General features: G+C 48.4%; 1 protein-coding gene across 6 annotated transcripts in view; it reads left to right on the forward strand.

The window, feature by feature from the left end:
- Mlxipl (MLX interacting protein like) overlaps positions 1–16,745 on the forward strand; it is a 47,757-nt gene that overhangs the window by 6,527 nt on the left and 24,485 nt on the right. For 5 of the 6 annotated variants that reach the window (XM_085837261.1, XM_085837263.1, XM_085837262.1 and 2 more), the window contains exons 1-2: positions 9,676–10,015; positions 16,512–16,618. In XM_085837261.1, the coding sequence (XP_085693387.1) occupies positions 9,723–10,015; positions 16,512–16,618 (400 nt within the window). In that variant the 5' untranslated portion in view covers positions 9,676–9,722. Of the gene's footprint in view, positions 1–9,675; positions 10,016–16,511; positions 16,619–16,745 lie in introns of those variants that run through there. The other variant, XM_085837267.1, reaches the window with a different exon arrangement.

The following is a 16,745-nucleotide window of genomic DNA, read 5'->3' on the forward strand; positions in this document are numbered from 1 at the left end:
GTGTGTGTGTGTGTGTGTGGTGTGTGTGTGTGGTGTGTGTGGTGTGTGTGTGTGTGTGTGTGTGGTGTGTGTGTGTGGTGTGTGTGTGTGTGTGTGTGTGTGTGTGTGGTGTGTGTGTGTGTGGTGTGTGTGTGGTGTGTGTGTGGTGTGTGTGTGTGGTGTGTGTGTATGTGTGTGTGTGTGTGTGTGATATTGGGAATAGGCATTCTCCATGCTAAATACTCTATTTCTGAGCTACCCTCCAACGTCTTGGGCTAGCCTACAGTCTCCTGAGCACCCCTCTCAGCTTTCCTGAGATAAGTCCCTTGTGTGGGTGTTTGGGTAGCAAGTAAATGACAAACAGAAGAATAAATACACTGGATGTGTCCAAATGCCTGCAGGTCTAGTATTCAGGAAGTAGAGGCAATGGAAAACTTTAAATGGGAGGGCAGGTGAATGTACACATGGGAATATGGAATGACATGTAAAGAAATTGACTGTAGGAGATTGGTGGATAAATAGGAAGATGAAGCCAGGTGAGGTCCACACATCTGTGGTTCCAGCACTCAGGAGGCTTAGGCAAGGGAGACAGACAGACAGAAGGACACACACACACACACACAAAAGGAGTATGCTTGGCAGCTGTGTTGGATGGGTCAGTAGATAGGTGGGTGGACAGTTGGGTAGGTGGATGGCCGGAGATGTGACAGATGTGGATAGACAATAGATGGTAGATGCATTGATAATTGGGGGATGGCTAGATAAATCGGTAAATTATTGGTGTTCAGGAATCTCCACACAAACCATACAAACACTGATCTCAGTTAAGCAAGAGCAGTTTATGGACCGTTCCCCTTAATCCTCACCAGACCAGGGACATAGCTCACAATAGGGTTTGGACTATGTCCCCAAACATCTCTCAGAGCAGGCTTATAAAGGAAAAAAACGAACAAACCACAAAACCCACAATGAGTTCATATGCAGGTGCAGGAAGTGCAGCCCAGTGGTCAGCTCCGACTCAAGATATTTTAGACATACAGTTCATATTGACCTTGAACTTGGAGGGTCCTACGTGATGCTTTGTGGAATTTCTCAAGATTAACAAACTTTATAACACAATAACATAACATAACATAACATAACATAACAACATACCATACCATACCATAACAGGGGATGTGGTCTGCTGGATCCTGTTCTGAGTCAAGTCACTTCTCAGAGTCCATGACTGGCAGGCCTGTTACAGCAGTAATATGAAATAGCTGGCAGACAGAGAACAAAATGGCTCCTGCTATTCTGGAGTGGGGGGACTATCAGACTTTATGGGTAGAGAGGGGAAAGGATGGTGGAACAGGAGGGAGGCCTTCTCTTCTCCTCTTCCTCAGCCCTCCCTCCCTCTCAGAGCACAGAAATGGACAGGAGGCAGTTTGCATGGACAGCCATTGTATAAAACGTGTGACCAATGTGATTGTTAATTGTGTGGCAGTAGCTTTGCTGTTGTTGCTGGTTTGAGGCCGAGGCTCACTATGGAGCCTCCAGCTCACTCTCCTGCCTCAGTCTGCCAAGTGGGGAAATTAACATTCCATCACTTATGTAGCCCAGGCTGCCCTTGCACTTGCTACGTAGTCTAGGATAACCTTGAACTTCTGGTCCTCCCGCCCCCTCCTTCTGAGTGTTGGGATTAAAGGTGTGCATCACCTTGTCTGAGTTGATGTGGCCCAGGAAATCAAACACAATTTTGTACATTCCAGGCAAGCATACCACCAACTGAACCAAATCCCTACCCCCAGGTTCATTTTTTTTTTATTAGATATTTTCTTTATTTACTCCAGGTTCATTTTTCTTTTTTTTCTTTTTTGAGACCAGGTTTCTTTGTGTAGACCTGCCTATTCTCGAACTCACTCTGTAGACCAGGGTGGCCTGAACTCAGAGATTAACCTGCCTCCGCCTCTCTAGTGCTGGGATTAAAAGCATGGGCCACCACCTGGCTTCTCATAAGTTTGATAGAAAAATTAGATATTTGTTACGAAAATTTGTCCAATATGACTTTCTTTCTTTTTTTTTTTAAAGATTCATTTATTTATTATATGTAAGTACACTGTAGCTGTCTTCAGACACTCCAGAAGAGGGAGTCAGATCTTGTTACGGATGGTTGTGAGCCACCATGTGGTTGCTGGGATTTGAACTCCGAACCTTCGGAAGAGCAGTCGGGTGCTCTTACCCACTGAGCCATCTCACCAGCCCCATGACTTTCTTTCTTTGACATATTTACGTATATGTCATATCAATGTATGGGAGATCAGGGGACAACTTGCAGGAGTCAGTTCTCCCGTCCACCATGTGGGTCCTGGGCATTGAACTCAGGTTGGCTGAGTTTGCAGCAAGCTCCTTTTACCTGCTGAGCCACCTGGCCTACATTTACCAGTGACTAGCCCCAGCTGCCTTGGAATTTACTATGTTGCTTAGAATGTCCCCAAGTCTCAGCAATCCTCCTGCTTCAGCCTCCCAAGTGCTGAGATTAGAAGCATGAGTTGTTATGCCATTAGTCTTCCTAGCTACATAAGGTCATGCTTTTCGACAGGTAGTAGTGTAGGTGCACACCTTTATCCCAGGACTCAGGAGGCAGAGGCAGGTGGATCTCTGAATCTGAGGCCAGTCTGATATACAGAGAAAGTTCCAGGACAGCTAGGGCTAGAGAGAAACCCTGTCTTGAAAACACACACACACACACACACACACACACACAGAGAGAGAGAGAGAGAGAGAGAGAGAGAGAGAGAGAGAGAGAGAGAGAGAGAGAACATGTCTTTAAAAACTAAACAAATAGGGCTGGAGAGATGGCTTCCCGGTTAAAACCACTGACTGCTCTTCCAAAGGTCCTGAGTTCAAATCTCAGCAACCACATGGTGGCTCACAACCATCCGTAATGAGATCTGACGCCCTCTTCTGGGGTGCCTGAAGACAGCTACAGTGTACTTACATATAATAAATAAACAAATCTTTTAAAAAGCAAAAAACTAAACAAATAAGAGAAAGAAGCCTAAAACAAACCTTTCAACACTCCTATGTCTTCAACAAAGCTTCCATTCCTGTCTGGAAAATGGGTATAAAGTCAGGAGTCTGCAAAGGACCAACCATCAGTTATGTAATGAACAGCCCATAAACACCAGCTGTTTATTACCAACCCTCATAGCACCCCTCTGAATATCTTTACCCTTAGGAGCCTCGATTTTCCCTTCTGTAAAATGGATGTGGAAATGTTAGCTCGCCTACATACTCACAATTGAGAGGATGCCCAGAAAACAGAATCAGGTGCACAAGTCCCTATTTTTCTCTTCATTTTTATGCATTTTATCTGCGTGCATGCCTGGGCGCCACATGTGTGCCTTAGTGTCCCCAGAAGCCGGAAGAGGGCGTCAGATCCCCTAGGACTGAAGTTACAGACAGCTGTGAGCTGCCATGTGCGCGCTGAGATTGTCCCTAGGTTCCCCAGAGGAGCAGCCAGCGTGGTCAGCCTCTGAGCCATCTGTCCGGTCAGTGGGTTCCTAGTTTTTATGGAGCTATAATTTATGTATTAGAAAAGTCATCCATTTCCTTTTTGGTGAAACTTTAAATTATATGTATTCGTGTGTGTGTGTGTGTGTGTGTGTGTGTGTGTGTGTGTGTGTGTGCCAAACACACATGGCAGTCAGAGGACAAACTTTTAGGAGTTTGTTCTCTCCTTCCACTGTGTGTGTTCTAGATATCAAACTCAGATCTTCAGTTTGGCAGCAAGCACCTTTACCCACTGAGCCATCTTGCCTGCCCCATCCCCCCTTTTAATTTTTAAATAGTTCACCCATTTTTCAATGGTTCTTGGTGTATTCGGGGTTGTGCAACCCTTTCTGTTATTGAATTCCACCAGTTTCATCATTGCACAGGAAATCCACATCTGTGCAGTCTGCCAAGGGTGGCAGTGACTTACTGTTAGTCAGCACTCACGAGGTGGGAGGCTGGGGGATCAGAAGTTCAAAGCCATCTACAGTTATATAGTGCACCCTGGTCTTCAAGAAATCCTATCTAAAAAAAAAAAAAAAAAGAAAGAAAGAAAGAAAGAAAGAAAAAAGAAACAAAACAAAACAAAAACAAACAACAAAGAAAACTCCTGCTTCCCAGAAAAGAAACAAAGTACAGAGAATCATTACTGTACCCTGTCAGCTTCTGAGTCCCCGACTCCTGGCCCCTGGAAATTGTCATTTCTGCTTGTTTGCTTATTTGTTTGTTTGTTTTTCGAGACATGATTTCTCTGTGTAGCCCTGGCTGTCCTGGAACTCACTCTCTAGACCAGGCTGGGCTCAAACTCTGAGATCTACCTATCTCTGCCTCCCAAGTGCTGGAATTAAAGGCATGCGCCACCACCACCCAGCTAGGTTTATTTTCATTTTATGAATGTTTTGCCTGCCTGCATGTATGTATGTGTGACGTGTATGTGCCTGGAGAAGGGGTATCAGACTCCTTAGAACTGGAGTTGCAAGTGGTAGTAAGCCACCACGTGGGCACTGGAAATTGAACAAGTGGCGTTATTTGCTGAGCCATCTCTCAAGCCACAGTTAGTACCCTTTCAAATTACATTTTCATTTATTTATTTATTTTGTGTAAGTGAGTGGGCACGAGAGTGGCTTGGCACATGTGGAGGTCAGAGGACAGCTATAGATGTCAACTATCTCCTTCCTCCTTGTGAGGCTCAGGGCTTGAACTCTGATCTTTAGGCTTGACAGCAAGTGCTTTTGCCTAGTGAGCCATCTTGCTGTCTGTTGCTAATTTATTTTCAAATTCTATGGCTTGTGGATAGCAAAGTGCTAGATAATTATTTTTCCTGATTTGTTGTTGTTGTTGTTGTTGTTTGAGACAGGGTCTGCTCCTATAGCCCAGGCTGGCTTTGGACTTCTGATCCTCTTGCTTCAGTGCCTTGGACTGCAGACATGCATCTCCATACCTGCTACTTTTTAAGAGTTGCTGCTTAACTGTGATTGGTCAATTAGCATATTTAGACACACACTCCAAAAATGTAGATTTCTGAGACAGCTGCAATAAAATGTATTTCATCCCCTCTCCCTCTTCCTTGGTGTGTGTAGATTGATATGTAGGAAGATGGTAGATGGGTAGATGTATTTATAGACAGATAGTTGGATGACAGATACATGAGTAGGTATAAGAATTGGGGGATGTCGCCGGGCGTGGTGGCGCACACCTTTAATCCCAGCACTCGGGAGGCAGAGGCAGGCGGATTTCTGAGTTCGAGGCCAGCCTGGTCTACAAAGTGAGTTCCAGGACAGCCAGAGCTATACAGAGTCGAAAAACCAAAAAAAAAAAAAAAAAAAAAAAAAAAAAAAAAAAAGAATTGGGGGATGAGCCGGGCAGTGGTGGCGCACGCCTTTAATCCCAACACTTGGGAGGCAGAGGCAGGCAAATTTCTGAGTTCGAGGCCAGCCTGGTCTACAGAATGAGTTCCAGGACAGCCAGGGCTATACAGAGAAACCCTGTCTCAAAAAAAACAAAACAAAAAAAGAATTGGGGGATGAGGCTAGGTGTTGTGGTGCACACCTTTAATCCTAGCACTCAGGAGGCAGGCAGATCTCTGTGAGTTCCAGACTAAGATGGTTTATATAGTGAGTTCTAGGCCAGTCACAACCACACAGTGTGACCCTGCCTCAAAGGGAGAAAGAGAGAGGGAGAGGGAGAGGGAGAGGGAGAGGGAGAGGGAGAGGGAGAGGGAGAGGGAGAGGGAGAGGGAGAGGGAGAGGGAGAGGGAGAGGGAGAGAGAGAATGGCTTTTGTTTTGAGATGGGCCTGTGGACATGTCCAGAATGGGATTCTTTTGACCTTGTTCACTGAGGGAAGAAGACCCATCCACTGTGGGTGGCTCCATTCCCTAGCTGGGATCCTAGACTGTGTAGATGGAGAAAGGTTGCTGAATAGCAAGCAGTTTTCATGCTGTCTGCTTCCTGATAGAGGGTGTGCCCAGATGCTTCAAGCTGCTGCTGCCTTGACCTCTCCTCCATGACACACGGTGCCTTTGAACTGTGCGCTAGAGTAAACACTCTCTCCCTTAATTTACTTTTGTTGGAGTATTTTATTACAGCAACAGGAAAAGTAACTAAGATACAGTTGATGGGATGCATCAGTTGAGGAACAGATGAATAATAGATGGATGGATAGATATATAGGTAGGCAAATGGATTGGACGCATCCTTAGATAGTTAGATGGGTCAATAGATGGATTGGTAGATAATGGAATGGATAAGTAGAAGCTTGGATGAACAGATGAACAGCTGAGTGGACAATAGATCAGACAGATGGACACTATATGTGCAGACAGACAGGTAGATAGTTGGACAGTGGGTGAATACATGGATAAATAGATGATGAATGGTCTGGTGGATGGATGGATAGATAGATGATGGGTACCCATGAGTGACGGTAGACAGACAACTAAATACGTGATGGCCAGAGAATAGATGGATGAGAGATGGATAGGTGTTGTACAGATAGAACAGGGACAGATGAGCAGATAATGGACAGACAGATGGATGGGTGGATGGATAGATGGATATATATATATATATATATATATATATATATATATAGAGAGAGAGAGAGAGAGAGAGAGAAAACAGGTGAATGGTGGACCCACATAGCTAGTGGATAAATATAATACAAACTCAGCAAATATACAATAGCTTGGTTGTATTTGTTTGTTTGGTTGATTTGGTTTGGAGACAGGTTCTCACTATGTAGTCCTGGCTGCCCTGCTGGAGCTCACTGTGTAGATCAGGCTGGCCTTGAACTCTCAGAGATCCTCCTGCCTCTGCACTCCCCAGTGCTGGGATTGAAGGTGTGAATCACCACATCTGGCCACATTGAGAGGAGGTTAGACTGTAGAGAGGCACAGAGTCCGCCGAGGAGTTTGCCATCTAGTGGGTAAGAGAGGCCTTGCACCCTCTATGAATCTCAGGCAGAAGAAAATCCGATTAATTGTGATCAGAACCAGGGTATAGAGAACTCAGGGAGGAGATGGCATTTCATTGTAAGCAGACCAGGGGGGAAACCTTGAGAGGCACCCAGAAGAGGGTGTCAGGAAGGATCCCAGGGGAAAACTGGCTCTCTACACCCAGTAGGGATCTCATCGTGCAATCCCTGTGGATTGTGAACCCTATTTATTTATTTAAGAGGCTGTGAACTCTGGGCATCGGGTACTAGAGGGCAGGTGAAAAAGGCAATGAGAGGTGAATCAGGCCACTCACACCATGCCACCTGGAAGGGGCATCGTGCCATGTCCCACGTTGCCACCCGAGGACGAAATCAAAAGTTTGAAGCATTCTTGCATCTGTTTGTTTTCGTTTGTTTTATTTTGAGGTTTTTGTTTTGACTTTGTTTTACACTTATTTGATTCATTCATTTGTGTGTGTGTGTGTGTGTGTGTGTGTGAGAGAGAGAGAGAGAGAGAGAGAGAGAGAGAGAGAGAGAGGGAAGGAGAAAGAGAGAGAGAGAGCAGGTGCCAACAGTAAAGTCTATCAACAACTTGTGAGAGTTGGTTCTCTTCTTCTACCATGTGAGGTCCAAGGATTGGTCATCAGGCTTGGAGGCAAGCACCTTCACCCTCTGAGCCATCTCACAGGCTGTGTTTTATTTTGGAGGGATGGTGGAGGGGGTTGTCTCACTATGTAGCCCAGGCTAGCCTCAAACTTGCTATGTAGCCAAGGCATGACTTTGGACTCTGATCCTCTGCCTCTATCTTTCTGGAGTTGAGATTACAGGCATGCAATGCCACACCTGGTTTATGCAGAGCTGGGGATAGAACCCACAGCTTCCTAAAGGCTGGGCAAGTTCTCTACCAACTGAACTACAGGCCTGTCCTGAGACTGGAAACTATTTCCTGTTGTTGTTGTTGTTGGGAGTGGGGGTTGGGATTGTGGTGGTGATTTTTGTTTGTTTGTTTGTTTGGTTGGTTGGCTGGTTGGTTTGGTTTGGTTTTGGGTTTTTTGTTGTTGTTGTTCCTTTGTTGTTGTTGTTGGTGGTGGTGGTTTTTTTTTTTTTTTTTTTCTCGTTTCATAGCCCTGGCATAACCTCAGCAAAATCCTGGGTTCAATCCCCAGCAGGGCACAAACAAACAAACACTTGTCTGAGGCACACCACACCGGAATGCCAACACAGCCAAGCACCTCAAAGCCTGATCTAGATGTCTAGATGTGGTTGAAAAATTGCTTTAGGGGCCCCTAGCTTCCCCAGCAGTGTTCCCCAAGCCTCCTGTCCCAGTGGAAAGGTTAGCTATGTCTGAGTGGGGTGGAAGGATGGAGTGTGGCTCTACTTCATCGCGCCCCCCAACCATCAGTTGCTCTCCAAACAGCTTCATCTGCATCTCCATTCTGTCTCTCAGGCCCTGAGAAAGCCTTTGAGGACCTCAGCAATATCTAGAAAGATAAGCTTGTCTATAAAACTCCCAGCGCTGTGGAAGCAGAGACAAGAAGACCATAAAATTTAAATTCTACTCTCCATGGAAAGTTCCATATCTCTGGGTGGTGGTGGTAGTGCATGCATTTAATCCCGTGCTCCCATGGCAGGGGCAGGCAGATCTCTGAGTTCCAGACCAGCCTGGTCTACAGAGTGAGTTCTAGGACAGCCTGGAGTCCACAGAGAAAAACAACAAAACAAAAGAGAAAAAGAAAGAAAGGAAAGAAAGAAAAGCAGGAACAGAAAGAAGCTGGGCTTCAGGGCTGGTGAGAGAACTTCCGGAGGAGAAAGCCCGAGGGCAGGGGAGGTGATCTAGAGAGGGTGAACTCTCAGAGTCCACTTCTAAACTTTGCTGTAGAGGCATAGGACAATCATAAGAGTCCCTGGGTTCAAGCAAGCATTGGGGTTCAACTGCACAGGACCCTGACAAAGTGAAGAAGGCAGGCAATCAATTTACTGAACTCACAGTATGAAGCAGAGAATGACCCCAAATTTCTGGTTATCCATCTATCTATCTATCTATCTATCTATCTATCTATCTATCTATCTATCTTGTGTTTACCTGTCTAGGAGTACATATGGAGCTCAGAGGTCAAATTTTAAAAATCGATTCTTTTCTTCCAACATGTGGGTCCTAGGGCTCGAACTCTTGTCCTCAAGCCTGGCAGCAAAGGCTTTTACCGGCTAGCGGTCTTGTTTTTTTTTTGTTGTTGTTGTTGTTGTTGGTTGGTTGGTTGGTTGGGTTTTTTTTTTTTTGTCCTTTTCTTTCTTCCTTTTCTTTCTTTCTTTCTTTCTTTCTTTCTTTCTTTCTTTCTTTCTGTCTGTCTGTCTGTCTGTCTGTCTGTCTGTCTCCACCTCCCGAGTGTTACACTTACAGAATCACCCCCATGCTAGTGTCTGTGGTTCGGAGGATCGAACCCAAGGCTTTGTGCACGCTAGGCAACACTGCACCAACCGATTTGCAATCCCAGCCCCAGCCCAGTCCCAGCCCCAGCCAGACTTTCTGAAACCTGAAAAGTAGAGACTAAAAAGTGCGCTCCACAGAGAGAAAGGCGAAGCACTGCCAAAGCTCCAGGATCAGTGGTTTCACACCACGCTCACTGGTTATGCTAATTTAAGCATCACCTGCCAACTAAGGGCCACGCCCACCACAAAGACCTATAAGGAGAACAGGGGCGTGGCCATGGTAATTAGGCTCAGCTGGCTAAGTTAGGCGCTCTCCAGAGCGCCCGAGAGTTGGCGACAACAGTGGCCATGGCGCGCGCGCTGGCAGATCTATCCGTGAACTTGCAGGTCCCCCGGGTCGTCCCTAGCCCGGACTCGGACTCGGATACGGACTTGGAGGATCCGAGTCCCCGGCGCAGCGCGGGTGGCCTGCATCGATCACAGGTCATCCACAGCGGACACTTCATGGTGTCCTCGCCGCACAGCGACTCGCTGACCCGGCGACGCGACCAGGAGGGGCCCGTGGGGCTCGCCGACTTCGGGCCGCGCAGCATCGATCCGACACTCACCCACCTCTTCGAGTGCTTGAGCCTGGCTTACAGGTGAGGGCGGACCGGGGAGCCTGAGTTCCAGCTTTCCGTGGTGGGACCGCGCATTGGGGCTCCTGTCCCAAACTGCTACGGGGGACTCTGGACACAACTTAGGCATTATCTCCCTCGCCGGGTCCTGCGCAACCCACGGACCCTCATGAATCATTTGTGTCCCATCACTTGCTTGTGGCGCCACTGTCCTGTCCTCCACCTTTGCAGGGCCTCCTACGGTTGCCCCCCCCCCCCCTCGCCTCGCTCTCTGATTCTTCGGCTTTTGCCCTTAAATGCCAGGTGTCTTTCACACTCCTCAGACTATAACCCATCCCGTCCACTGCCTCCCTCCGGAGACTCGTGGGATGCCTGGACTGTTTCGTTCATCCTCAGCAGTCCCTGCAAAGTCCCACTCTTTTCCCTGCACGCTGCAGTTATCCCGTGGTCGCCCTCATAGCCAGTGTCCACTTATATGGAAACAGTTTCTTGCTCACTTGCCCAGACACCATTTATTTGGCTTGATTTAGTTTGGTGAGCCAGAGTCTCACTCTAAAGTTCAGGCTGGCATGGAGCTAGGTAGCCCAGGCTGGACTCCCATCTCGGCCTCCCAAATACGGGGTTTACAGGCATGAGCCACCGTGTCTTATTTAGAACGCTACGTCAAGGTTGGCGGGAAGACTGTGCCCAGCACCTGCCCAGAGCCAGCAGAGGGTGCTGCAGTCCACCCTGGGTCCGGTAGGGAAAACCTGGTCTTCCCGAACCCGGTAAGAGGCTGCAAGGCAGCCAGGAACCCTGCAGCTACGGCTCAAACCTCCGGGGCCGCACCCAGCTCCAGCCCCACCTATGTGTCCCCGAGAAGGGCGCGAACTGGGGTCTTGGCCCAGTGCCCTGGAGCAAAGTTCCCGGGAGCAGTGGGACGAGGATAAATTATCAACCGAAAACAGTAGGAGAGAAAGGGGGATCGGCCGGCCTTGATCTTTCTTCTCTGTAAATATCACGCTTCTTCAGCGAGCCTCCTCCCCTTCGTAGAACCGCTGGCTGTAGACCCGCACCTGCAGCCCCACAGGGGACCTGGAGCTGGGGTGGGAATTGCGGAAGAGCGTGGCCCACCTCGTGGCGGCAGAGCCACGCGACCCCATTGGCTGGAGGCAGAGTAACCTTGGCCCACAAGTTCTGGCCTCAAGCCCAGGTCATGTTGCAACCTGATAGTTCAGGGCGCTGAGACCAATGTGGAAAGTTCAAATTCCCTGTCCCGTTGCCCCTCCCCCGCCCTTGGACATCATGAGACTGCCTGGGAAGGGGCCATCTAAGGTCTCAGAACACCAGAAGCCGCTCACCCTGGGACAGTGCTTTAATTATCAAAGACTTCCGATTAAAGGAGGGGGGAATATCCCTCACTCTCTTTCTCTTATTGAGTCCCACACTGTAGACTAAGCTAGCCTGGAACTCACTCTAAAACCGAGGCTGGCCTGGAATTCTGCTCTGGCCTTCCAAGTGTTGGAACTACAGGCACGAGCCACAAGAAGCCTTGGGTCCCCATGTTCCCACAAAGGGTCTCCCGTTTCCTGACCACTCCCAACTCAGGCTTCCTGCGCTGCCGTACATTCCACTTGGGCAGGTTTAGAGGGCTTTCCAGCTCAGACCGTGGGCAGACAGAAGGGAAGCGGTTTTAGAGAAAGAGCACGTGGAAGGTCCGAGGGCACTCCCTAAACTGCTGCTCCCTAGGGTGGAGAGCGCCGTGTCCCCCACCCGCCAAAGAGTCAGACTATTAAATTCTCTTGAGTGGGATTCTGAGGATACCCAAGTGTAGCCAAGTACACAGGAGTCTTTGGTGAAGGAAAAAAAAAAAAAAAACAACAAAAAAACATATAACAAAACGTGGGCAGGGAGAGGCTCTGCCAGGGAGGGTGACCTGAGTCTGATTCGCAGTACCCACATCAAAGTGGCTGCAGGGAATTGACTCCATAGTTGTCTGAACTCTGACCTCCATGTGCCACCCACGAGCAACCCTCCCAGTGAGACATAAAAATAAAAACAAAAGCAAACGCCCCGTGCTCACGCTCATGAACCCTGTGGGGTTGGGCATGCCTGGAATCCCAGAACTCAGGCTGAGGATGGAGAGCCAGGAGGTCAAGGTTGTCCTCCACTGCAGAGGAACTTAAGGTCTGAGGCCAGCTGGAGATGATAGGAGATCCTACCATCTCAAACAAACAAGTCTGCGGACTGTGAGATGTGACTAGGGGTTCTCTGAAGCAAAGGGTATTGCAGAGGGTGAGGCTCTCCAGTGAACAGCTAGAAATGTGGGATTGGGGCAGCCAGGCAGGGGGTCTGGTGGTGGGTGGAACTGGTCAGTTAGGCAGGGAGAAGGACAGCATGCAGACAGCCCACAGAAGCCTGGGCACCTCACCCCTGCCAAGAAGTGCTCCTGGCACACTCTGTTCCCTGCTTCTGTGGGTGGAAGCCCCAGGGAGGACAGCTGTAAATGGTCCAGAAAGGCACTTGTCTAGGGAGTGGTAGCATAGGCTGGTCATCCCAGCAGTCTGGAGGCTGAGGCAGGAGAATGAGGCTCCAGACCAGCCTGGGGCTACAGAGCAAGGCCCTGCATTAAAACAAATAAGCTGGCTGGCAAAAATTAAAAAGAGAGAGAGAGAGAGAGAGAGAGAGAGAGAGAGAGAGAGAGAGAGAGAGAGAGAGAGAGAGAGAGAGAGAGAGAAAAGAAGAGAAAAGAAAAGAAAAGAAAAGAAAAGAAAAGAAAAGAAAAGAAAAGAAAAGAAAAGAAAAAAGAGGGACTTGGTGTAGTTTGCCTTACAAGTTTAAGGACCTGAGTTCAAGCCCCAGAACTGACAAGAAAAAAAAAAAAAAAAAGTCTGGTTTGCTTGTGTGTGCTTATGATCCCAGTGGTCAAGACAGAGATGGCTAGCCAGCTGCCTGTAGCCCGCAGGCTAAGCAGCCTAGCTTACTTGGTTGGTGAGTTCCAGGCCAATGAGAGACCCTGTCTCAAAAACAGAGGCAGATGCATTTGAGGAACCACGTTTGAGTTTGTCCTCTGGTCTCACAGAATGTATGCATCCCCCATCCTCCCTCTCTCCCACTTCTGAGGTTTTCTGGTTCACCCCATTGCACACAGCTTTTGAACCTTGGCCCTAGACTTTTTGCACCAAACCGGACTCTTCTCTCACGTGCATTCAACCAAATCCTTTCCTCTGGACTTGGATATTGTCACTGGCTCATCTCCCTCATCCTAGGCTACCAACCCTCTGAGGGAGTTGGAGGAGGGACAGCAGAAGGCTGGGGTAGGACCCTGGGGGAACAGAACCTAATGGTTGCTAGGATACAGACAGAGGTCACAAACTTAGGAGTGTCCCCCATTTACTCTATATGACAACAGGAGCTGGCCCAGGAAGGATTAGTGTCCCCAACCCAATCATGTTTCCTTCTTGGACAGATGGTATTTATCTAGCTATGGGAGGTAGAGGGCCAGCCATCAGGCTAGGGTGGCCTATTTGGGTAATGAAGCCGTTGTCTCCTGAGGTGGCAGCCCCTGCCACCCCACGTCTCACACCCTGGCAGCCACCATTAGCTCAAAGCAAATACTGGAGCTTGGAGACGAGAAAGGAGAGAAGAGCCAATGATCCATGCACTCAAGGTAGTGCAGGAAGAGGAGGAGGGCTCAGGTGCTCACCCCTCATCCCTCACCCCTCACCCTCATCCCTCACCCAGGGGAGCTACCCAGGGAGCAGGCCTTCCCATGTGTGTGTGTGTGTGTGTGTGTGTGTCTATACAGTGTTGAGGATAGAATCCAGGTCGTGTCCAGTTCCTGGGAAAGCTGCCACTGAACCACGCCCCCAGCCCCTCACTGGGGATTCTAGAAAGTGCTCTCTTGGCAGAGCCACACCCCCAGCCCCAGCCTGGCTTTCTGGATGGCTAGACCTTTGAAGCTTTGAGCGAGGAGTTTGAAGATGGGCCAGAATGACTCGGAGGCAAGATTGGTTTGTAGACCATGAGGAAGAGAAAGTCAGGACTAAAGATGAGACAGGAAGGTGTCCCAAGACCTGGACCTCTTGGGCCAGCTTCCAGGTACTGATAACTTGGCCTGTTCTCAGAGGAACCTTGAGAGTTGAAGCCATTGCTTATGCATACCACCTGCACACCATGTGCTCGCTCAGTGGACCCCTAGATAAGGTCAAGGTTAAGATTCTATTTCTAGCCAGGAGGCGATGGCACCTGCCTTTAATCCCAACACTCAGGAGGCAGAGGTGGACAGATCTCTGAGTTCAAGGCCAGCCTGGTCTATATAATGAGTTCCAAAACAGCCAGGGATACCCAGCAAGATGCTCTAAGTCTTACCGTATCTCTTTGGAAGTATCTCTTTCCCTCTGTGACCCTCAGAGAGATAGATTATATCATCCTGTCTTTAAGAAATGAATGTTTGGAGCTAGAGACATGGTTTGGATTGATTAAGAGCACTGGCTGCTCTTGCAGAGGACCCAGGTTTGCTTCCCAGCACCCACATGGCAGCTCACAGTCATCAGTAACTCCAGTTCCAGGGGGTCCGACGCCCTCTTTTGTTGCTGTAGCCACCAGGCATTCATGTGGTACAGATGGGCTCTCATACACATAAAATAAAAATAAACAAAACCTTTTATTTAAAAAAGGTGTAAGAGCCAGCCTGGTCTACAGAGTGAGTTCCAGGACAGCCAGGGGTACAAGAGAAATCCTGTCTCAAACAAACAAACAAACAAACAAATAAATAAAGTTTAAAAGGTGTAAGAGTTGGGCATGAGAAAGTGGGCACGGTAGTGCACGCCTGTAATCCCAGCATTCTGGAGGCGGAGGCAGGAGGAGCGGAAGCTCAAGGCCAGCCTTGGCTACATGTTGAGCCCGAGATGACACACTGAAGACTCATTCTGCTATCTGAAGATGACATAAAGACCCTGGTTGGGATAGAGAGGTGGCTCAGTGGTTAAGAGCACTGACTGCTCTTCCAGAGCTCCTGAGTTCAATTGCTCACACCCACATGGTGGCTCACAACTACCTGTAATGGGGTCTGATGCCCTCTTCTAGCATGTAAGTGTATATGCAGATAGAGCACTCATACACATTAAATAAATAAATCTTAAAAAAAAAGAAGACCCCCTCCCCCAAAGACAAAAGAAAGCTGTGAGGGCCCTGCATGGTGATACATACTTCCTATAATCATAGTATTGAAGATGCGATGCTGAGGCAGAAGGATTTCTGGGGTATTTAAAGTCTTTTAATTAGCATATGTTAGTTACACAAGAGATCATTTCATTATGGCATTTTTATGCACATAGATAAGAAATTTGGATTACACTCTCTTGTCTTCTCTGACATCAGCTCATCTCCTTCCTCTTCATAATTCTCTTTTACTTTCATGTCTTACTTGGCACAGGGGATGGGTCTTTGTGTATTCCTGGCTGTCCTGGAATTCACTCTGTAGACCAGGCTGGCTTCAAATTCAAGAGATCTGCCTGTTTCTGCCTCCCAAGTGCTGGGATTAAAAGCGTGTGCCACCACCACTTGTCATCATATCTTACATTTAAAAATAACATTTATTTAGTGTATGTGTGCATGTGTGTGTGTGTTGCATGCATGTGCAGGGTTGCAGTGCATGCCCTGGTGTGGTGGTCAGAGAACAATCTGTGGGCTCTGTAGCCTTCAACCACGTGGGTCATAGGGATCAAACTCAGGTCATGAGGCTTGGCAGCAAGCACCCTTACCTGCTAGGCCATCTAGCTGGCCGTCCTGCTTTCTTTTGTACTTTTGATCCAGTGAGTGTAGGGTTGCTACGGGTTTGTGGCTGAGGGGTTATTTCAGAGCATGGCCATCCTAACAGTGTCTACAGCACGGTAGAAACCATCTCCCCCTCACCCCCCTGTACCCATTCGCCGCTTATAGGACAGAGTAGAGTCTCTCTGACCATGACGAGACAATGTGATATCTAATTCCATGCCATCCTGGGCTACCTATAGAAACTCTCGGGCTTGACAGATGGCTTAGCGGAAGGAGCTAGCCAATAACTAGCTGAGCTCAATTCCTAGCACCCACATGGCGGCTCACAAATGCCTGTAACTCCAGTTCCAGGGGATCTGACACACAGACAGACAGGCAGAGACACCAGTGCACACAAAAATAAATAAATCTGAAAAAAATGAAAGGAGAGAAACTCTTCTACACACACACACACACACACACACACACACACACCATACTGGATGTGAAAACTCTTGCCTTTAAGGCTAATGGACAGTGTTAATCTGGAGACAGTTGATAACAAGTACCTGCCTTCGGATGGGAGGAGATGGACAAAGGGTGGGTTTTGGATGGGCTGTTAATAAGGTTTGACTTCAGGATGGGGATTTCGGGCTGTTAGATAATAGACAGGATTTGAGGACTGCAGAGGAATTGTAGCCATCATGGCAGGCTACTGCACAAATCCTCCCGTCGTCTTTTCCGGCCCCACCCTGATATTCTTTCTGCTTGCTCTGTCTAACAGTGGCAAGCTGGTCTCTCCCAAGTGGAAGAACTTCAAAGGCCTCAAGTTGCTATGCCGGGACAAGATCCGGCTGAACAACGCCATCTGGAGAGCCTGGTACATTCAGTGTGAGTGGGTGCCATGGGTCCCTTGGGTTTGGGAGGGCTCCGTCTAGTCAGAGGGCTGTACCCATGGAGCCCAGAGCCAGCGCCCACAGGGCGCACAGTGCCAGCCTTCTGGGGGAGAGGGTGCTGC

The sequence above is a fragment of the Mus caroli genome, unplaced genomic scaffold, assembly GCF_978045245.1.
Source record: "Mus caroli unplaced genomic scaffold, Mus_caroli_1 scaffold_4, whole genome shotgun sequence".
In the NCBI taxonomy this organism is placed as follows: Eukaryota; Metazoa; Chordata; class Mammalia; order Rodentia; family Muridae; genus Mus; species Mus caroli.